Here is a 23663-nt window from a genome sequence, read left to right as displayed (position 1 = left end):
TTGATTCCACCAGAAATTTGCTAAACCCTATTCTTGAACACTCGCTAGCGGAATTTTGTATCGGAATTACGTCACAATCTACGGGATTAATTCCGCCACCGCGTGAGCTGGCGGAATCACAATTCCGGTAGAGATTTGAGCATTTTTTGTTCTTTGAAACCATGATTTGTCCAAAATGGAGTCTCTGTTATGGTTCTGAAAAATATTTAAATCGTTTGTATGTTTGGTTACTTTAGGTTACCTACATATCTCGTTTAATAATGCGTGTGTTTATATACATACTTATATTAGATTACTTCATTTAAAACCAGAAATAACTTATTCACCTCATTATGTTATGTGATTATTCAGATAAAAATACGCCATGTGATGCTTTCAAACTTACAATTCCTGTGTGCGTGGCGAGAAAATTTTTGTAACAATTTAACTAATATTTACTTAATGTTTTAAGTATTATTACATTTCTTTGTGTGATTTGCAATTGCAGGTATTTAAATATTACGTTACGAAAGTTATATTTACCATCTTCCATTAAGTACTTAATATGGTACCTACTTAGTATTAAAAACATTGAAATTTTTGCCGTGTATAAATTTGTGGCTTATTTGACGTATATTGTGATAAATACAATACCGGTAACATAGTTTCCATATTACGTAATTCGTTTTTTAAACCAAAAATTGCAATCGTGTGTCATGTTTTGATGGAACAAAACTATAGTGGAAGTTAGATTATGCACATGTATTCGTTAAAAGTACATCCATCCCGGAATTGAAAAGGACTCGAAATGAGTCCATTTAAATATGAATTTCCCACAGTGATAAGTGATTGTGAAAATAAAGGTTATTCTATTTACCCTTCCCTATCTTGCATGTAAAAAATAAATTACATATATGATAAATAACTTCACATTTCGCGCTGTCGCGCGAAATGCGTCAGTGCTACGCGCCTGCCCACTGCTAAAAAAATAAGCATCATGTACCACAGGATCAGGTGTACAGGATCATGCCAACAGGATCACAGGTTAATTTGGATACGCAATACGGAACTTTTACCCATTTCCCCCCGCACCTAGAGATAATTGCCAGATGATGTTCATAAATTTTTATAATTTTGTATTGACTTGCAGTTATAAAAATCTTAATGTGCACATTCACAATTGTTTGCTGAATCAAGAAACACTGCATAAAATTTATTTTCACCTCAAATTTTACACTAACATAAAAAGTTGCGGCAAAGTAAGCAGAAACAAACTAAGAAACGATTACTTTTAAGTGATAAGAATTTTAAATTCTATCATGTAAGCAGAAACAATAAACTAAAAAACGAGTACTTTTAAGGGATAATAATTGTAAATTTTAATAAAAAAAAACCACATGAATTTGTAAATATTTTCGCGAATATTTGTATCATTGTAGTACTTTTTCTAACATTAAATAAAGTTGTTCATTTCATAACACAATATATTTCACTGAGCTGAACTTAGCTCATTCCTGCGGCTCTATCCGGCCGCCCGGGACTGAGAGCTTGGAACAACAACAGCCTAAGTCATTCCACGCAAATACGGCAATTACCATCCAAGTTTTAATTGTTTTCCAAGAGAATGAGCAGTCATAACGTTGAAGCAGTTACAAGATGACATAAATACATTTGTTTACTATTAATAAAAATTAAATTTACTGTGTAAACCAACGTACAGGTTGTCCCAAGGACTCTGAGCGCAACCAAAATGTTGTTTTATGTTGCGTATTTCAAAAATGAAGATGACCCAAACTCCTCCAAGAGATATACAGACCAAAATAATATATAGGGATGTTCATACAGGTGTCCTTAATAAATAAAAAATAAATTTGGAAGGATTTACAACGTATCCGTTGCACAAGGCCCTCTTAGGGTGTCCAAAGAGTTGTTTTAAAGGTATTTAACAGAAAACATTATTTTTTTTCGAAACTTTGGCCTACACGTAACGCAACAGCAGGTACATAGGACCTTTCCTCTATGATCCTTCTTACAAAAAAAATATTAATTTTCAGAGGTAACCCCCGTAATATATTCTCCAGGGCCTCCTAGGGCCTCCAAAGTGTGGTTTTTTACGAACTTATCACAAACATTATTTTTTTACATCAACTTCTTCCACTGGAAGTGATAGAAATAGTATATCGGGGTGTTCCTACAGGTGTTCTTAATAAATAAAAAATAAATTTGGAAAGAATTACATCGTATCCGTGCACAAGGCCCTCTTAGGGTGTCCAAAGTGTGGTTTTTAAGGGATTTAACAGAAAACTTTATTTTTTTTCGAAACTTTGGCCTACACGTAACGCCACGGCAGGTACATAGGACCTTTCCTCTATGATCCTTCTAACAAAAAAATATTAATTTCACGAGGTAACCCCCGTACGAGATTCTCCAGGGCCTCCTAGGTCCTCCAAAGTGTGGTTTTTTACGAGTTGATGTTAAAAAATAATGTTTGTGATAAGTTCGTTAAAAACCACACTTTGGAGGCCCTAGGAGGCCCTGGAGAGTCTCGTACGGGGCTTACCTCTGGAAATTAATATTTTTTGTAAGAAGTATCATAGAGGAAAGGTCCTATGTACCTGCCGTGGCGTTACGTGTAGGCCAAAGTTTCGAAAAAAAAAATAAAGTTTTCTGTTAAATACTTTAAAAACCACACTTTGGACACCCTAAGAGGGCCTTGCGCAACGGATACGTTGTAATTCTTTCCAAATTTATTTTTTATTTATTAAGGACACCTGTAGGAACACCCCTATATGCCATGTCTGTCACTTCCAGCGGCAAAAAGTGATGTAAAAAATTAATGTTTGTGACAAGTTCGTTAAAAACCACACTTTGGAGGCCCTAGGAGGCCCTGGAGAGTCTCGTACAGGGCTTACCTCTGGAAATTAATATTTTTTGTAAGAAGGACCATAGAGGAAAGGTCCTATGAACCTGCCGTGGCGTTACGTTTAGGCCAAAGTTTCGAAAAAAAATAAAGTTTTCTGTTAAATACCTTAAAAAGCACACTTTGTACACCCTAACAGGCTCTGTTGCAACGGATACGTTGTAATTCTATCCAAATTTATTTTTTATTTATTAAGGACACCTGTAGGAACACTCCTGTATACCATGTCTGTTACTTCCAGCGGCAAAAAGTGATGTAAAAAATTATGTTTGTGATAAGTTCGTTAAAAACCACACTTTGGAGGCCCTAGGAGGCCATGGAGAGTCTCGTACGGGGCTTACCTCTGGAAATTAATATTTTTTTGTTAGAAGGATCATAGAGGAAAGGTCCTATGAACCTGCCGTGGCGTTACGTTTAGGCCAAAAGTTCGAAAAAAAATAAAGTTTTCTGTTAAATACCTTAAAAAGCACACTTTGGACACCCTAAGAGGCTCTGTTGCAACGGATACGTTGTAATTCTTTCCAAATTTATTTTTTATTTATTAAGGACACCTGTAGGAACACCCCTATGTATTATTTTGGTCTGTATATTTCTTGGAGGATTTTGGGTCACCTTCATTTGTGAAATACGCAACATAAAACAACACTTTGGTGGCTTTCAGAGTACTTGGGACAACCTGTACGTTGGTTTACACAGTAAATTTAATTTTTATTTATAGTAAACATATGTATTTATGTCACCTTGTAAGTGTTTCAATGTTATGACTGCTCATTCTCTCGGAAAAAAATTAAAACTTGGATGGTAATTGCCGTATTTGCGTGGAATGACTTAGGCTGTTGTTCCAAGCTCTTAGTCCCGGGCGGCCGGATAGAGCCGCAGGATAGAGCTAAGTTCAGCTCAGTTATATTTCCCCGATTTTTTTTAATATAAGCCATACCATTCATTTTTAATTATTAGTTTTATATTTATTATACATATTACATAACCTCCACGTCCATCAACTAGAGAAAAGATACGAGTATAATGAAAACATTTAACCCTTAGCCGGAGACGTGAAAATATTTGACATATCTGGTGACGTGGTGCCCCTCAGACCCCAAAATGTTTTGTAGAAGTTAACTAATTAGAAATTATTTTTGTTCCATGTAAAATTATTTAATGCATTTTTATACTTATTAATTAAATTAAAAAATAAATTAGTAAATAATTATTTACCAATTATAAAATAAAAATTTTTCTATTGGTGCTTGCTCAAATAAATCTAAAAATGCCTATTTGTAATAATTGCTTTTTTAAAAAAAAAAGCAGATGGTAGCCTTAAAGTTTTATTTGCTATTCAATATAGATATAGTGACAAAACAAAATCTAGAAAACTTATATGAATAATAAGACTTTTTCATAAAATCTACAACAGATAAATTTTCCCAAAAAAAGAAATTACTTTTTTCCCCTCCAAATTTTTTCCTTGCATAACCAATGCTTAAACCACAACAAAATATATAATCTCGCTAACTAGAAAGCACATGCATACTTATATATATTTTGAAAATGGCATTTTTACTTAAAATATATTAGCCGAACATTGTTTGAAAAAATTAAATTTGTACGAAAAGTCACTCTGTAGTAGAGTATTTGTTTGCTCTGCAATCATCACACATTGCTTTTCCACACACACTTTGATCACTTAAGTCACTAAAAATATCTTTCAACCACTTAGAAATAGTTTCGTCATAATCTGGATCGCCCACACGTACACATGTTCGTTTAGAAGCCTTTTTATCACTTCTGAGATAGAAACATAACTGGTGACGTGGTGCCACTACGACCCCAAGTTATCTTTGCGACCTGATATCTAGCGCCAGACAGCGTAAACAAATCTGACACTGCAGGAGGAGACTATGTGATATCCAAGCGAAAGGTAGATGGTACCACAAGCAAGTGCCTTGAACAGCACATAGATGGCAGCAAGTTAAAGTTTTGCTGGGGTCACGGAGACCCCACGTCTCCGGATAAGGGTTAACTTTTAATAATAAATGGTCCTTCCCTCGTGATTGGCCTTCTACCAGTGACGTCAACACAATATTGAACGTTGCCACACTTCCATAAAGACATTTCATAAACCCGACAATGTTGATTCCGGTAGTATCAGTATCAGTTTCAAGAATAGACATTTAGCTGTCTAGCGGGTTGAATCTTGCGGATCATTCCGCTACCGGAATTATTCCGGCAGCGTCAAGAATAGGGCTCCAGGCCGTGACGAGCAAGCTGCCGAAATACCGTTACCGTGGCAAGGAATGACAATCGGGTTGTTTTCAATGTCAACCTCCTCCACATCGTGCACTTACATAATAAAACTGAGAAAGCAAAAGGAGAAAACTACGAAACAATTATAATACACGTGAATATTACCAAGCAAGCTTAAGGAAGAAACAGCATACAATATAGCCATTTGCATACAGGAGCTAATACAGCTATTTTTTTGGCAGTTTCAGTAGAACTTTATGGTTATATCAGTAGTCCGTAATTTTGCTTTACGATCCGTAGAAACTACGGAAGATTCGTAGGCATTGGCATCTCTGGCTAAACTGATGAGTAAACAGTAAGAGTAAACACTACACAGTAGTGCTACCAGGCGGACGGCGGCTATTATTCCGTGCGCCTGCCGGTGCCGAGTGGCGTGAACAGTGGACACCGAGCGCGCATTCTATGTAATTCGAGGAGAACTAGGGAAGCCTACAACTCGCATAGTTTCGGTTCCCTGCAAGAATTTCCGAAGATTTCCGAAGATTTGCGTTTTGGTATTAACGCCACTTCAGCCGCTAAATCAGAAGTTTCCAATGAAAACAAGCATGTTGTGACTGACCTAACCTAACCCTTCGATTTTTTTAATTTCAATTTTTGAGAGAAATCAGAAGTTGCACGAACGTGGTAGGGAACCGAAACTATGTGAGTTGTAGGCTTCCCGGAGAACTATTCTCCGTTCACTCTTACCTGAGTTTTGGAATAAACAAAGCCTCTTGTAAACAAACATTTTCAATGGCTGCCGGCCGCCGCGCACATTATTCGTGCGCAAGAAATAGTCCCTTGGTTACGTACCATTTGTAAGTATTTTTACACTGCCTTTTTTTATAACAATTGTTGATATATAGCATTATAGCGTTTCATCAGTAATTTCCAATACAGTTTAATGTGTCAGCAAGTATTTACTTACAATTATGTTAGCAGACGCCGTGTGTACGCTGGCATAGACAAAAGGTACTGTACGGTGTACAGTTGATGCCCGGCGCAACAGTTGTATTTCGGATTCGCGCGCGCACGGTTTGTTATGGCTGACGTCGGACCGAGTTTTGTAAAACACAGAACGGGAAAGCCTTTGAAAAGTACACAGAAAACTATTGTGTTGAATGTTTTTAAAACATTTTCAGACAAATATCCGGATTGTCGTGTGAACGATATCGCGAGTTTAACTGCAGAATTTAGGCGTGTTTCGAAGAGCAGTGTGCTTCGTGCAAGGAAAGAATTACAGGACACCGGGACATTAACATCTTCTGGGAAGAAAAGAAAAATTGAGTATCCTGTTATAAAAACTTATGATGATTTTGTGAAGACGGTTATCAGGCGTAAATTGCATAGTTTTTTCTTCGCAAATGAACCACCTACGCTGAACAAAGTGCTACGGTGCTTCCTGTTATATTACGTCTCCGTTATTTTATTAGCACCGACTGTACTGAAGTGTGTGTGTTGCAACTAGTGCTTGGCGCACGAGATGAATTCAACCTATCACTTGCTGACGCGGCGCAGTGATACGGCGGTGTTTGTTTATTTCAGAACTCAGCTAAGAGTGAAAGGAGAATAGGAGAAGTATTTACATTTCAGAAGTTTCGTAGCCGCGGCCCGCGTGTACAACACAAGTATGTAATTGCACCTGGCTTGTTTCTGTGTGTATAGTTGGTTCGATTGATAATTGATATACTGATAGTGTTATGAGCACATATCTGTAACTCGACACGATTGGAAAACATTTTTTTTTGGAAATAATACGGTTTTTAGTAAGTATGTATTATTTTTGCTTGTAAAAAACAAAATCACGTTAACCCTAATGGTGGTGCCAAGGCACCTGTGACACCTACCATGCGCACGCCTATGGTGCTAGGTACAAGTCCTGTCAAACTGTAACATTAAATATGGAACCGTATTGCAAGCTGTGGCTTAATATTTAAAAATTCAGTTGTTTATACACAGACACTTAATGCAATGGAACCTCTACGTTAACGTTAATATGTTGCCTGACTCCTCATAGGATTAAGTCTTTCCGGGGTGAGCCTTGTATTATTATAGGCAGTGGCGGATCCAGGATTTTGGTTTGGGAGGGGCTTGACCCAGATGAGGCTAGGCTTTATCAAGGCAAACACTAAAACAATAGTGGACCCAGATGCTTTTGAAGGGGGCTTGAGCCCCTTAGCCCCCCCTCTGGATCCGCTACTGATTATAGGTGTACTTGTGAATTAGGTTTTCATTGTTGATGTTCGGCATGGGCGCAACAACAGGAGGGGGGGGGGGAAAGGGTATTTGCCCCCTCTCTGAAACCTTGAAGTGGGGGCAAACGGGAGCAAAGAGTGCTGTGTAATCAATTTTTAGATAGTAAAACGTCTTAAATAGCACCATTTCCACCTTGAAATACAAATTTTCCTGGGGGAGGACCCCCGGCTCCTCCCCCGCTTCAATAGGGGGGGGGGGGGGATCGATGATTCTTTATAAAAAGGTATATTGCCCCCCCTTTGGAAATTTAGTTGTTGCGCCCCTGATGTTTGGTGGGCAGTTTTGCTTACAATGACAGTAGTCCTGAACCTAATCCCCTGGTCAGCTTACAATGACACTCAGCCCACCTCCGCATTACTCTGGGGCACCTTTGTCACCCAGAGATGGGTCGGGGCATAGCCAACCCCTCTTAGCTCTATCAGGCTAGTACTCAAGCAGTAGGTACACAGCTCATTACGTCAGCCCGACCAGATGGGGATCCCATGTTGGGCCTGCTCCAAGCATCCCAGCAGCGGTGGAAGATGTTCGTAATTTAGGGATCAAGGTTTTAAGTTTGACGTCGACCAGGGCTATGCTCTCCCTCAAGCCTCATGTGCCTCGCCCGCTTCAGCCCCTTATGCACCCTCTACCACCCTCTATTTCAAACCTCCCGCCACCATATGCGTGAGCGAGTCTGCCCGCAAGAGGCTTGCATAGAGTCAGTGCCACCTACCACTATTATTACTTAAGTAATTATGTAATTTTAATTTTTAACCTTTATGTTAACCTCCCGAGTGTATGTGTTTTCAGGCTAGCATGCAAGGACGTAGAAGCGCCATGCGCAACCCTTTCAGAAATCACTCTCATGTTGGCTATTTACGTTTGAACTGCAACAATAAATAAGTAATTATATAAGTAACATAAATGCAACAAATAATACTTGCAAATAATTTTTAAGAGTTAAAAAGGTTCTGTTATGTAATTTGTTCCTTCACGTCATTGTTTCAACATCTAACGGTGATAACAGACCTTCCTGTCGCTATGACACCCTGACCACTGCCAGTCTCTACCAATGTTAACTCACAGCTCAACGCCAACTCACCGTGTTTCTCAACTGATCGCTTAGCATCCGCCGTATGTATTAATTATCTAAACATTTTCTTTTATCTTCGAGGTCTACTATGGGTGACAAGACTGTTTCACTAATTACTTTAAGTTTCGCGGTACATTTTGAATGAAGCTACGAGACATACTTCTAGGCCAGGTCATATGGTAACCTGACCCTCACTTCAGCAGGACGATTTGCCATTGCAATTTTTTGCAGTTTAATCAATGTAAACAGTTTGTAAGTGCTCCCCGAATAAGTAACGAGTGCAATAAGACTTTTACTAGATGCTGTGTATCCTTTCGTCTTCTGACCACGTATAACTTCTGTGTAGGAGCCGATGCGCGTGGGACTCCCTAAGAGCCTGCCAGTGACCTCACACGTGCGAAGTGAGATAGCGTGCCTGTCACTGACAGTGGGCTGGGAGGATAGGGAATCGGCCCTAGTTCCCACACGAACGACATCACGACCGAGGGACAGTCTCCAGCCGGGTCCACGTGCCCTTCCACGTGGCGCCCAAGTACTCGATCACATAACAGCCAAATTAATAATGTAAATCCCCCCTAGACAACAAGTTAAAAAAAAAACATTTCTGCATATTTTACATGTTTTGAAATTCAAATTAACACTAGCAAATATCAGAAAACTACAGGATTGTGTTTATAATGAATGGTTACTCTAAATACCAGACACATATACAACTATATCTGAACGTGCTAACCAATATAGTTTATAAAACAACAATGGATCATTTAAAATATATGAGAGAAATACTACTGCAGACTTAAAAGTTAATTTTTTTCCTTCTGAGAATATGATTCTACAGAACTTGCCATGTTTTCCTTATTTTAGGTCATATTTAAAATATTTATAGTAAGATATGCATACACTCCATATAATAAAAAAACTAAGTGGGGAATATATTTATTATTATTGATATTTTAAAACGTAGATATACATGTTAAACACCAGTAATATAATTTTCAAGAAGTTGTTCGTTTATTTTGTTAAGAATAAAATTTTAGGCTAGTTATATAAGGTTCTGAATGAACCTATTTAAAAATAATGATATAATTATAATTTCAGATGAACTGGTCACTGTTGTAGCTGTGCTCTTTCTCACCTATAAAATACATTAAATTGTAGCAATTTTCTTCCCACTACACATCAAAAGACGTGTTATTAATTGTACTGAATAATTTAAGTAGAGTGAGCAGCATTACTCTTGCTGACCACGTGATAGTTGGCTCTGTAAAAAGGACGTTGTTTCAAATAATCATCTAAGGAAGTGACACACATGGAATGAGCTGAGAGTCGCAAATGGTACCTTTGCGGGCTTCCTCCTCCCACTGCTTGGTGATGAGCAGGTAGCGCGGGGACTCGGGGCACACGGGCAGCAACAACAGCTGCAGTATCGCCGGGCACACTGCCAGACCTACACACAGAGTCACACACACACACGTGAACACTTCCCACGGCAACACACGGACACACACCGCCACAAGCAGGGTCGTCCCAACATTCAACTACATACAGTGTATACTTGTGCCATGTTTATCTTGTAATATACCAGTCCTCTTATAAGTCTCCTAAGGTTGGCAGAACTGAATTATTAAGTTATAATAATTCTTGTTTTCAATCTCATATTATTCCAGCGGCCACGAGTATATAAGCGAGGAATGGACGACGCGACTCTGTTACCGAGACGATCTAAGGATCACCTAGTTTGACTCATCTGATACATAATCACGTTATTAAGTATTTTTTAAGATCTTAATGGCATCTTTGCCATCTTTAACTTCGAACTCGAAGGAAGTTGTACCATCGTCTACGGGAAACCTGAAGGCAGCTTGGACGACGGTGACGCAGATTCCCTTTGCGTCGTCGTCGACAACCACAAAGACCTTGATAAAAGCTGTATCATCATCTACGGAAACCCTGACGGCAGCGACGACGATAGCATAATAATTGCGCATTTTTAAGATGGTGGCTGTAACGAAAATTGCAACGATGACATTACAATTTATAATGGTTTCCACGCCATCCTAATGGTCGAGGTAATGTTTTAAGGAGTCAATATGCTATGAGGAGTTTTCGTTTTTTCAAAGGCAAAAGTTTTTGAGGTTTTTTGAGTTCTCAATTTTTGAACTTTCTATTTTTTTGTTAAATTCTTTTGATGGAATTGTTTCCTAAATGCTGGAAATTTTCGCTAATTTTGGCAAGATTTGAGTGATGTTTGGCTATTTTTGGCATAATTTTGAAGGTAAAGTTTAAAGGTCAGGTACCTTATCCAATATGGCGCCTTGACATCACAATCAAATATGGCGGTCATGGTCATTGACCCCATCCACATCTACACTCAGACTCCAGGGCCAGTAAATATTATTATATTACTATTATATTCTACTCACTAGTAATATGTCAAAGAATGAATTAGGGATTAACGTCACGATATCGAGGTCAGTATGGACTGCAGGGTGGGTGAGATGTAAATGGAGCAACGATTGAATTAATGGGTGGTGTGGAATTAAATATCTCCACAACATACACCAACTCACTCCAACTTACACTTCCTTGCCCACTTTCACAAAACACGAGTTGCACACCGCCGAGAATTTAATCCGGATAGTTCGATGGAAAGCGAGTGGTCTGACAACTAAATACAAACACGTACAGCACAAAATACTGTAATATGTTAAATCCGCAACGATGTACTGTTAGCATCCATATTACTCATGCGTCTGACTGGCAAATAATATTTACAAGGTTTGGCTCGACAAAGCTGTACCGAGAAGCTCACGCGCGGTATGAATCCATTAATGATGGTTATAATGTAAAAAAAAATATAATAATTCAATGCATCGATAAAGGCTCTATAATAAATGAATTCATTCTTTAAGAAATAGTATAATTTTCTTCATTTTCTAGTCACTCTTTGTTCACACAATGTACACTTATCTGTTTAAACTGTTGGGTGAAGTAAGTTTAGTAGTTTTTAAATAACATATAATTAATTAACCTCTAATATTACGAAAGTTTCATTTAAAAGAAAAGAAAATACCACGCAAACAAAAGTGGTGTGAAAATAATTGTTACAAACTTATGAAATTACAGTCAATGCAAGATTCCTTATGCGGACACGAGCAAACATAAGAATTCACGTCCCCCCCGAGGCGAGGTCTGACGCAGAGGCCACACTTGCACACTTGCCCAGCAGCACCGGCCAGCCGTCGTCCGTGCCGAGGATCTGCTCGATGCCGAGCACCTGCGACATGAGCAGGCCGATGGTGACGGCCAGCTGGTTCACCGTGCCCAGGCCTCCTCGCAAGTTGAGCGGTGCGATCTCCGAGATGTACATGGGCACCAGCGACGTGTTCAGCCCTGTGACCACCACCACAACCACCACCACCACCACCATCAGCTCTGGGGCATTCGTTACTGCTGGCCTGAGCTGGCTGACACTAGCTTGAGGATCAACACCAAACATGAACAACAACATGACTAGTATTACCAGATGGCAAGCGTTATATGCTTGATAAACATTTTATGGAAGGAATTTACTCAGAACGATGATAGCACTCACAAAACACAATAGGCTGACAATAACGAGACAGTTGCAACAAGAGCAATACAGAACTAACAACTTGGAAAATACAGCAACGCACAGATGACAAAAGGATATCAGCTGCCATACATCGACAACCGTTTCATCCTAAAGAGCCTACTATGTACATCCATGCTATTAGTCGTACAGATTACCTATTTGGGCTCGTCTGTGCGTCACTGTGTTTCCCAAAGTTGTTTTTCTTAATTTTCTGTTCTAGCTGTAACTGTCTCAATGTTGTCTGCCTACTGGAATCGTATTTGCTGTCTTTTTTTTTCTGACTTGAATTATTTCCACGGAGTTCTGTGTGTGTTAAAAGCATGTAAAATTGACACCAGCTGATATTGTCTTGCTCTTCATCTGTTTTGTCCATCCCTGAGGTTATTCGACAACCAGTGGCAATGGGGTAAGTCCAATAAATTATCTTTAATAAATCTACCTTACTGCATATTCATTCAAAAAACAAAACTTTCGATTTGCTATGCTTCACAACAACGCAGATCGATATAGGTCATCCTGCATTTCATAACATTATACGACATTCTGCAACGTGATTACTTCACTTTTTTTGGCTCGACAAACTACGATGAGAATGCATCCGAGACAATTTATACCCTCGTGGACACTCCTTATTCACCAAAATATCGCCACTCGGTGGCAAATACTGTATGTGTATTGCACTGTGTACCATGTGTTTTGCAGATATTTGGTTGCTATCTGATGCCTGTACATCAAAGATAAATTATAGACAACAATCTCTGAACTAAACCTGAGCGCTTGAAAATCGGCGCATTTGCATTGCCAAGCACAACAGCACTTGTACAGGTTGAGAAGCTGGACACACCACGATCCGCCATGTCCGTCCATTATATTAATCCACTGGGCTGCTGCCAAGAACTATTAAGGCTTATATTTGAGAGGAAATTTCGCATTACTAGTTGGATGATCATGAACGCTAAGCAATTATGAATGGATATTTAAACTCTAAAATATTTATTTTTAAGTTATAGTGCATTCTTAATTACTCGTGTGTGTCAGATAATTTTTGTTCCAAATCTAAAATTAAAAACGTGTTCATAGACAAGTTAAAGACATAATACGGAAGCAGCTTTACCAATAAACAAACTAAAAACTATTTTTAAAATAAAGACAATGAATTTCCCACTTTTTGAGGTTAAAATTTTATCAGTACGTCCGTCGAAAGTTAAGTTGTACGCACAATCATCCGACTCATCCGTCCGTCACCCGTCCGTCCCGTGACCTGCAACCAATCAGATGGCCCAGAAAATTCCATCCGACTGTCCGTCAAAACCTTACCAAGCTTTAACTTTCGAAGGTCGGACGGACGACTGAAATAACCTCCAAAAGGCTGGCAAGATACCCATTACCGGCAACATTTACTATTTTAAACTGTTTTTGTATAGTTATTTGTTTAGCTGCTTCCATTAAATGTTATTAACTTACGTTTGAATATATTTTAACAACTGAAATTATGTTAATAAATATCTTCGAGCGAAAAAAAATTGAGTTTAATGATTTATTAAGTGCTTAACTTTCATTATCGGCAGTATAATTTAGTTATACAATATAAATTTTCACCGATATTTAAGAGTTCTAGTCTGTTTGCAGTATTACAATAGAAAAGTGGTTGGCGGACGGATGGATCAGTGTGAGTCCAGCTTTACACCAACAGATAGATTGATCTGCACTGAACCGGCTGCATATCGGCGGACAAGCACTCACCACAGTTGACGCCGATAATGAACCGGCCCAGGAAGAGCATCTCGTAAGCGTAGAACACTTTAGTGAAGGCCATGAGGCACGCGCCGCCTATGCCCAGGACGTTGTTTAGCAGCAGACCGCCCTTCCTGCAACATCACATGCAGACGACATAGTTCTGTGTCGCAAGCTTATGTACAGAGCAGCATATGGCGACAGAGTAACTTGTGTTTATAAATGAAATTGTTTTATGCTTGATACAGACAGGGCCGCAACTAGAGGGGGGCAAGCGGGGCATACGTCCCGGGCGCAAAGCTGTGGGGGCGCCGAAATCGCTTGCATTGTAATTCCTACTACAACTGGTAACTGGTAAAACGTTTTTTAACTTGCATGCCAGGAATGTCTAATCTGATTTACAATATAATGTCTCAACATATTTAATGAACAAGTCTAGTGATTATACGGACTACTTTATGGACATAGTGGGTTCATGCATGGAAGTTACAGTAGCACAGAAACTGTTACATGTAGGTATGGAAAATGCTTAAATAGCACAATTTTTCCGTGGGAGGGCCCCGGACCCCACACTTTATTGGTGTGGTATATGCAAAAAAAAAAGGGGGGGGGGGGGCGCATGAATCCATTCATGCCCCGGGTGCCAGAGACTCTAGTTGCGGCCCTGGACACAGAGCACTAACTATGGACCCCTGACTTTCCTTACGTAAAATAATTCACGCTAATGTTTTATAATGGTGTTTTGAACTGTTTTCTGTATGTTTCGACGTCGTACTGCCCTGGGCAATTGTCGAAGCTCGAGTCCCAGCACCGACCACGGCGCGCCGCAGTATCGAACTGCAGTACCTGCTGCATCTGACTACTGCGGTCAATGGATGGCCTAACTATAGTGTATTCATGTTGTTTTGAGACCACTTTAGACAGGAGAAATACCGAGATGATCTTTAGTGTAAATTGTGTATATGTGTTTTTCAGGATATGTTTAAAACAGACTGGCCGGCAGATTCTTAAAGAAAGTTGTGTTTGTGACGTCACTTCTACTCCATGCGCGCGGAAGTGACGTCACGGGGTCCTTGTGTGCAGTTCAGCTTCGGCCACCATCGAGGTCTAACGCTGTTAGGATAGCCCCAGTATCTCTGGTTCATAACTCATATTTAATGTAACTTCTCTTAGCAGAGCTCCCGCGCACCGCAGTATTTACTTTTGAGCGAAGGGACCTAACCTTCCCTCCTCCTGTATTTGTTGTGCCTTGCGCCGTCCGCTCGCGGGCAGGCTTCGTGTGCACGAGACCGGCCGACCCCAGGGTACTAGATACAGGAAAATGCCGAACCCTCTATATTTCAGACTGCAAGCGACACGTAAGTTAAAAATTCCTGTGTGTGTTGTTGTGCGTGCGGGTTGTAGTGGCGCCGAATGCCCGGTGCTACAATAGGAGCAGTAACATCGCCATTCAAATATGCTCAGTTTATCCTGCTTTACCTGTCCTGTCCACGTGTGCGCGAAAGACGTGTGAAGGGCTCGAACAAGTGTACCAACTAGGCACATTGACTCGCTTCCTGCTACTTGTCTCTTTCTCGACGTAAGTTAGTCACATGGGCTGAACTGCCTCATCTTCGTCTCCCAGGGGAGGCTTCTCTCGGAGAGCTGGCGCCGGAAAACACAGACACGTTTTCGCGCTCTCTGAGGAGGCCGACCCGCGTCAGTTTTAACTGGACTTTTACAATAAATATATCAACAACTATATCATCCTCATACCACGCTATATAGTAGGGTTATACAAGTCCTTGAACTAGCTGGTTCCATATTTGGCTGCCTCTCACGTAACAAAGTCGCTTCCAGACAAGGCACCAAGGAGTGTTTATTAGCTATAAGGCCCGTGTGAACTAGGCCTCAGCAATCATGGTCGCACCGAGGTCCACACACAGCAATGCACTACCATTGTTCAGCTGGATCGACGCACGAACTGCGGGGCACGAACTGCGGGGTACGAAGCAACTTGACAGCTATATTAAGTTTAGGAGTCGAGGCCGAACACATGATACTGACTGTCCCATGTCCTTCCTGATTAATCCCAGGCAGTTGTGGTGCATATTATCTCCTCTCCGTCGACTCTCGTGTGCCAGAGTAGTCCTGGAATGTCGGTTCGAGCAGTCAAAACGATGGGCACGAAACACCCTTGCACCTAGAGCGCATCACCTCACTAGTTTAAGTTAGTTTCATATATTTTTCTTCCAGTCGGCACTCTGTAGAATGTTAGGACTGAGGTGCGGACACGTGTAGCAATGCACCACTGTCAGTATATAACCATCATAAATATGCCCAAAATTATCATTATTGGTTGCCTATAACAATGTATTATCATTTGTCAAGTAGCAATCGCATAAAGCACAGGTTAAAAACCTGCGAGGGATACCTGGACCATACAAACAAAGGATTGTTAGCGCTCAAATAAAAACAATTTTGTTTTAGTTCTGCACTCTTAACACATTACTGGGTCCTCAATGGCAGTGATCACTAACGCATATGTTCCAGCAGAGATTCGCCTCTCCACCTCCCCCAGCCTGACTTATTTATGAGCACATAGTACAAACATTTAGTGAATTTTAACAATATGGGCAGTATTTTTTACAAAATTCCTTGTCTAAAATCAAGCCCAAGACGGGGCTTAGGATTTTTTCAAGTCTTTTTCGATTTTGCCGGAGCCATTTCTAATAGTTTAAAATTTCCGGTTGTTTCGTGGTTTTATCTGCGCGTTATGGTGGCAAGCAGTATTTATGATTCATGCAGTGAATTCTAACGGCGGGTACAGAAAGAACGAGTGTGATTCGCGTTCAGAAATTTTGTTACTTTAAGGGCGAATATTTTATTTATCAGCATATTTTTGACGCTCTTAATTGTTAAAGAATTCTACGTGTCCGAGTTTCGTATCATAAGCTTATTTGCAACGTGAACACGATAACACACGAAATTGCTCGTTACCGAGGTTAAATGTTTACACTTCACTGGCGAGTACTGAAATACTCCCTTACTATTTCTTCTACAATATATATTATTATACTGCTTCTAAATTATAACCACCACATTAACTTACCGTTTTCCACTTCACGCTACGATAATTGAAAATGAGGTGAGCAGTACTGAATTAAAAAAAGCCAAAATTCTGTAGATATTGTGAGAAGCAGAGTACTGGTTAACTCGTAGATTCGCCCCTATCCCTTCTCCACGAGGCGTATCGTCGGTCGCTGCGAGGCGCGGGCCAATGCCAGAGGCTTGAGCGACGTTTTCACGAACCACATATGAATGTCACGAGTTTCCGAGCCCACGAACTTTTGTATCAGTCACTCTCACAATTATTATTATTTTATCATTACTCATCGAATTATTGTAATGAAGTTTGAATGAACAATAAGTTAAAGATGTTCGCAGGCTTTCGCGGCCATTGTCTAAAGTAGCTTGGCTTCTGGATTTTAGCCGAGTCTTTCAGGTAGGTAACAGCTCCCTGATGATGACGACTTCAATGTCGACCGAAACGTTGGTCAATTATTCTCGAAGGACGCGCCTACAACCCAGAAGCCAAGCTAGGTACTTTAATAAGTTAAATAAACTGATTGCATTTTTTAAAATTTATACTTTTTACTAAATATGTTTCAGCGGACATGGGGTAGGGAAAGGCACCTAAGAGTGCGCACCTAACAAACAATATCCATATATGACTACATTTAAAATTTAAAATCAATGTTTCAGTCAAATTTGGTTTTATTATTCTATTATGCTTCCATCTTCATATGCTCAATAATGTGGGAAGAAAAAAAAATGTGTACGAGTCTTTCAGCACTCGCCAGTGATGTGTAACATCCAACCTCAGCAACGGAACATGATTGTATTCTAATGTTACCAATACACTCATAATACGAAACTCAAGACACAAAATGTACTAAGAATTTCTAAAATAATGCCGAGCATGATAAATATACGCACATTGTATTTTCAACTATATACGCCATCCGACACAGATGGCATCACCGTGGTTGATACACATTTCCGTTCCTTGACTTCCGTCGCATTGACGAAACTACTCTCATGAAATGCCGTATACCGAGAGCTAGGATGCATCACATAAAAAATAGAAGATACGAATAGAAAATGCTGGGGAAGTCTTTTTGGCTGCAAGTAATCAGAAAGAAAATGAATTTAAAAACAACCCCCAAATTTCACGAGCCATCTGCGAAGTTTGTCCCGACTGCCACTAAACACGAAGATTGAGTGTTTGTATGGATTGCGATGTTAAGTAATTTTACTTTTTCATTTAATTTTTAAATAAGTAGAATTAATGTAATTTTGTACATTGTTTCTAGAAAACCAAACTTTGCTACAGGCATCGGTTAAAATACACGGTTAATTACAGTAAATAATATGTGAAATTACAAATTTGCATCCATATGTGAATTCATATACCAAGGAGTGAAAATACACCGACATGTGTTTTTACTTGACTGCACGCAGGTGCAAATGCACGGAGAATGCTGCCGCACTCACCTGCCGAACCGGTTGGCTATCATCCCGCCGCTGAAGCCGCCCAGCATCCCGCCGATGGCGAATATCGACACGGCAAGCGAGTACAGCAGCTTGGCAGAGTCGTCGGGCAGGTCCTCGCCATAGCGGTTCTTGTACACGTCCTTCATGAAGTTCTCGATGCTCTGCAACCACACGCCTGTCAGCACACCTCACCCATGCCCACGGTGCACATGCAGTATTCATTTCTTAAATAAACTATAGGTATCGCTTCTTGGTTTGGCAAGAAAATACATCTTGGAAGACAATCTGCTACAAGGACGTAGGGTCCGTGTGTTCGGACTTCTACCGTCCTGGATTTTAAATAATAAAAAGCGAGGACGGGATGAGAAAATTTTAGCAACCTAGCTATAAGGAACGATTATTGTTCTTCTAAGAGAGCTTAAATAATTCATTTCCTCCCCATTATGGCCAGATATGTCTCACACAGAAGCGACAGGACTTGTGTTTCCATGTAGTCTATATTTAATGCCGGTTTGCACTAGTGTTTTTTCTATCATATATTTCATACCAACTTGGCAGGTGAGTTTATGTATTTAGTAACATTATATATTTATTACTTTAACTAACGAAATATAACACTTTACGTAAGATCAGCGTATTAAAAACAAATAAAAAAATAAAATAATTTCAGTTTTATTTCCAAGCCACATAAACTTATATTTCTGTCTGTAAACGGTGAATTACCTGAGGTTTAAGAATTAAAATCTATTTTCTTTTAAAATTATATTTAAAAGGAAACTCACTCATAAAATATATTAAATATATATCGTGGTTACACTCTACTCCTTCCTTGGCAAAAATGTATAATCTAATAACTGGAGATCTACTATAGTTAGACGCAATTTTATGTAATTATATTAAATCACGTAAGGTCTAAGGGTATGAAAGCCCACACGTCATATTAAAGTAATATTATTCAAAAATAAGTAACACATATATAAGAGTATTGTGTATTATTCAAAAATAATATATGAAGTCAATTATATTAAAAAAAAACAATAGCCAAATAACTGCAAAGAACTTTAAAAATTGTAATTTGATATGAACTAAAACAATCCATATAACTGCACACACAACTGGAATCTTATGGCTCTTTGTATGCACAGAACAATACATACAAGTGCATGAAGTGTTAATACATACGAGTGCATGATGTGTTGCTTACTTCCCAGACATTGCACCATTTCTACTTAAACTGAAGATGTGTCTTGCACCAGGCACGCGCTAAATGGGGCTAGTTTTAATTCATTAGGTTAAACTTCTCAATAAAACTGCATGAAATCTCCCTTAATTTGGAAGACATTTTGTATAACAAAAAGGTGTGACGGTGTGACCGCTACATATTATTACAGGTTACAGTCATAAACTATCCCCGGAACCACGTTACATTAAAAATTGTTTTAGAGTCTTTGCAAGAATACCATTTCTAAAAGCGACTATGAAGTGTGCATTTAATCCTCGAGGATTGAAAAAGGCTGCGCACTTCATAAGGAAAGCATGAGTTGGGGTTCAAAGGTGACATCGAGGGCATTGGAAAATGAGTATAACGGAATGCTTTGGCGGTGGAGGTGGGAGTACCGCGAGAAAACCCACAAACTCACGGCAACGTCCGCCACGTTTCCCCTTTGCGAAAAGTCAGGATACGACCCCGGCGGGAATCGAACCCGCATCGCCTTCGTAACAGCAGTTTCCGTAAGGGACCGCCTCCCGAGATACTGGTAACGCATTTCCCACCAATGTGTTTAATTATATTATATATTGTAAGTTGTGCTGGGGGAGAAACCTGAAAAAAATATGGTTTTGTGCGAGGGATAAATGCGTGTTATTAGGTAGGCTTTTCTTTTTCATGAAATTTGTTCCGGTTTCCCAATAAAAGTAAAAATTTTCAATTGGTAGTTTGTGCTACTGGTTGGATTTTGCTCAATGTTTTAATTACAAAAAATCCAGTAAAGCTTATTAAGTTTCGGTGATATCCAAACAAGTGGCATGCCAGAAGTAGGCTTGTACTGTTGTATGCTGTTACTAACTTTTTTTAAATGTGCTTCACATAAACATAAGTGGCACTTTTTTACCACGCTTTTATAGCTTGAGCTGTATGCTATGTATGTATGTATGTATGTATGTATGGACTATGTAATAAAATATATCCATTCCATTTTTACCTACTTCTCGACGTCCGAATGTGTTGAAATTTTGCAAACATATAAAGAACCTCTGATAATACAATATTTTTAAAAAAACTTAAATATTTAATGTTAAAAAAAGGTTGGGGGGGGGGTTACGTGTGTCAAAAAACCACTAATTTCGAGCTATGGATAATAACTATGCTTTATAAGTATCCATGATTTTGGGGCATGGTGGGAATTTTCCCTGGGCTCGACTGTGTCCCTGGGGGTGGGTGGGGGGGGGGGGGGGCGTAGAGTTAGAGACTCAAAATTTCGAAAATTTTAAGAATCAATGTTTTTTTATTTTATTTTCGTTTCATTTAGGAGTTATCGGAAAGGGGCACATTCAAAAATTTAAAAAAATATATTATTTTCGATGTAGTGTGTTTCAGACGTTGGGTTATGGTAGAAAATGTGCCCGGTGTTCGACTTTCTCCCTCTCGGAGGGCGGAGAGGTTAATGACCCTAAATTTAGAAAATGTTAAAAATATATTCTTTTCGATCTAGTGTGTTTCAGAGGTCGGGTTACGGTGGATAATGTGCCAAAATCTTTAACGCTACCTTAACCCGCCTTGGAGGCTGATTTTGGAAAAACCGAGCTCAGTTAATGTGTATGTAATACTAGCTGCCCGACCCGGCTTCTCACGGCTATACTAATGGAAAAAAAAGCCACATCTCCCATTTACAGTAATGGTAAATAAAAAAAATTCAGTGAAAATTTATTACAATGCTGTATAATGTACCGGAGAGAAAATGAATAGCACCGATGGTTTCCCGACTCGTGCACGCAACGTACAACTCATGTACCCGTACTTCGCTACGGCAGTCTACAGGCAGATCACTCTTGTGCCGCTCATTATACATGCCCCTCCTTGTGGGTACGCCACTGCCGCGCGATGCCCGTTGCCATGGAGACGTAGAAGGCATGAACAATGCAAAATCCTGTTCTCATGCAGACAAAGTACCCACTGTTGCCTGGTTTTAACCACCCATGGGATCTAATTTTCGGAAAATGTAATCCTGCGTAACATAAGGAACATTACTGTGAAGTTTCAAGTCTGTAAAATATATATACTTGAAAAAAAGGGCAATAAAAAAAAACAAATTAAACACAGAGAGAGAAAAAAAAACAATAGTTTAGGTTTGCGATTTAAAGTGTTAAAAAGTATTTAAATACTAATTGAACTCTTATGAGGGTACTGATTGCTTCGTTGTTAATATCACACGGGTGTTTTTTACTTGTATGGGAAAATTAAGAATGATAAGGCATCTAGTGCGTGGCAACAATGTTATTAGGCAATAGGAAATAAACTTCTAGCGCCTGCTGCATTGTCAACACACACTTCGTACGTGTAATGCATGTTGTATCTAACCCCCTCCAACGCATTTGATTCTAAATTGGACTTTTAGTAAGGATCCGTTATGTTATTGATAATATAATATAGCCTATTGCCTTCCACGATAAATGTACTATCCAACACTGAAATAATTTTTCAAATCGGACCAGTGGTCCCTGAGATTAGCGCGTTCAAAAAAACAAACATACTCTTCAGCTTTATAATTTTAGTAGCCTATAGATAAAGAACATCCCTGCCGAGTTTAAAGCCTGTAGACATATACTTAAAAGACGGTCAAAACCTTTTATTTTAACCTAGAACTCAAAATTCTAAAATTTACAAGTATCGCGAAAAATAAACGAAATCTTTGTAAGACAACTGACAATATCGTAAATGAAGCACACAAGGTAAAATCAGAAGAATTTGCTCGGTTTAGTTTGTTTCCATACGGTCATATAAGTTCCATGTAATGTTGACTCATTAGCTGAAATGACTAAATTACGTTAACATTAATGGCTAATTTAAAGTTTATTGTTACAAATTGATGTGTACTTCCGCCACATCGCCGATGACGTCTTGGCGCGGCCACCGGCTTCCATCCCTCCGTCTACACTCTCTCTCTCTTTCAGGGCCTCGTCGTCTCACTCTCCTTTCTCGCTTCCCCTCCCGGCTGAGCTCTGCGCAGGCGCGCTAGGCCTGAGGCTATACTATTTAAGAGTGCGCGATACATGTGGTTCCGAGCAGCAAAATCGATGTTTGCGGTGGAGCAGATTCTGTAAATGCCATTACATAAATTGGATTTTGGTAAAATATTATTTACAGAGTAAGGATGGATCTTAAAATGTTATTACTCAAAATTTCGGTATGCGTCTTATTTTATTAACTAATTATTTCTAAAAACGGCGAAGTTTAGTAGACGAATGCTAGTATAATTTGATTGGAAATGGGAAACAAAATAATAATATTTTACAACACATATGTGTGCATGAGTTAGAAACAGCAGGATGCATTTAGAAGCAATACCAGCTGAAAAATCTGTTCCGCCGTAACCTTTGTAATCGGTAGACGAAGAACGAATTTTACACATCGTAGTTCACGCGTCCACACACAGATGTCGGGCACTCCGCACGCAGAGGTTCATTGCAGTAACACATAACAGATGTCGCACATGTCGGAGGTCGTCACTACTTGTTTTGTTGTATCGCGCTACCACGAAGCCACATTTTTAAATTGAAATAGGTGGGAAACGCTGCAATTGGTGGCAATAAGACGCGTTTTAAAAAGAATAGTGACAAAGGAAACCTGCTTCTTTCTGCAAGGCGGAAAAATAAAAGTTAGGTAACTTATTTTTAAATTGATGATATTAGTTTGTTTTTGATTCCAAAATCTTTAAAACGAGTGTATAACACTTTCCATGTATCTGAATATTTCAAATAACAGCAGCGCAGAGACTGTAGCATCCGAGACCGGCCGCAGCGTGGGAAGATAGCGCGGGAAAGGGCGGGCGGCGCGGCGCCGGGCTGGCGGGGCGGGCCAGTGCGCAGTGCACGTTCACACTAGAGGTGTAAAAGTAACGAAAAAAAGCGTACCCGTATGTATTCGTTACTATCACAATCAGTACTCGTTACTATAATGCTTTGAAAAGGGGGGGGGGGGGGGGGGGGGCAAATGGGCCAGCCCCGATTTTACAATGGCAGCGATTTTACGAATGCCATCCTTGGAACCG

At 39.6% G+C, this 23663-nt stretch overlaps 1 protein-coding gene across 9 annotated transcripts in view; it reads right to left on the bottom strand.

Moving 5' to 3' along the window:
- LOC134527248 (glucose transporter type 1) overlaps nt 1-23663 on the bottom strand; it is a 562082-nt gene that overhangs the window by 177173 nt on the left and 361246 nt on the right. For all 9 annotated transcript variants that reach the window (XM_063359761.1, XM_063359758.1, XM_063359759.1 and 6 more), the window contains 4 exons: nt 18397-18557; nt 13870-13994; nt 11733-11903; nt 9850-9957 (listed from right to left, as the gene is read on the bottom strand). In XM_063359761.1, coding sequence (XP_063215831.1) covers nt 9850-9957; nt 11733-11903; nt 13870-13994; nt 18397-18557 — 565 coding nt within the window. The remainder of the gene's footprint in view (nt 1-9849; nt 9958-11732; nt 11904-13869; nt 13995-18396; nt 18558-23663) is intronic.

The sequence above is a fragment of the Bacillus rossius genome, chromosome 1 (assembly GCF_032445375.1).
Source record: "Bacillus rossius redtenbacheri isolate Brsri chromosome 1, Brsri_v3, whole genome shotgun sequence".
Taxonomy (NCBI): Eukaryota; Metazoa; Arthropoda; class Insecta; order Phasmatodea; family Bacillidae; genus Bacillus; species Bacillus rossius.
This window is presented reverse-complemented; position numbering and strand designations above follow the sequence as displayed.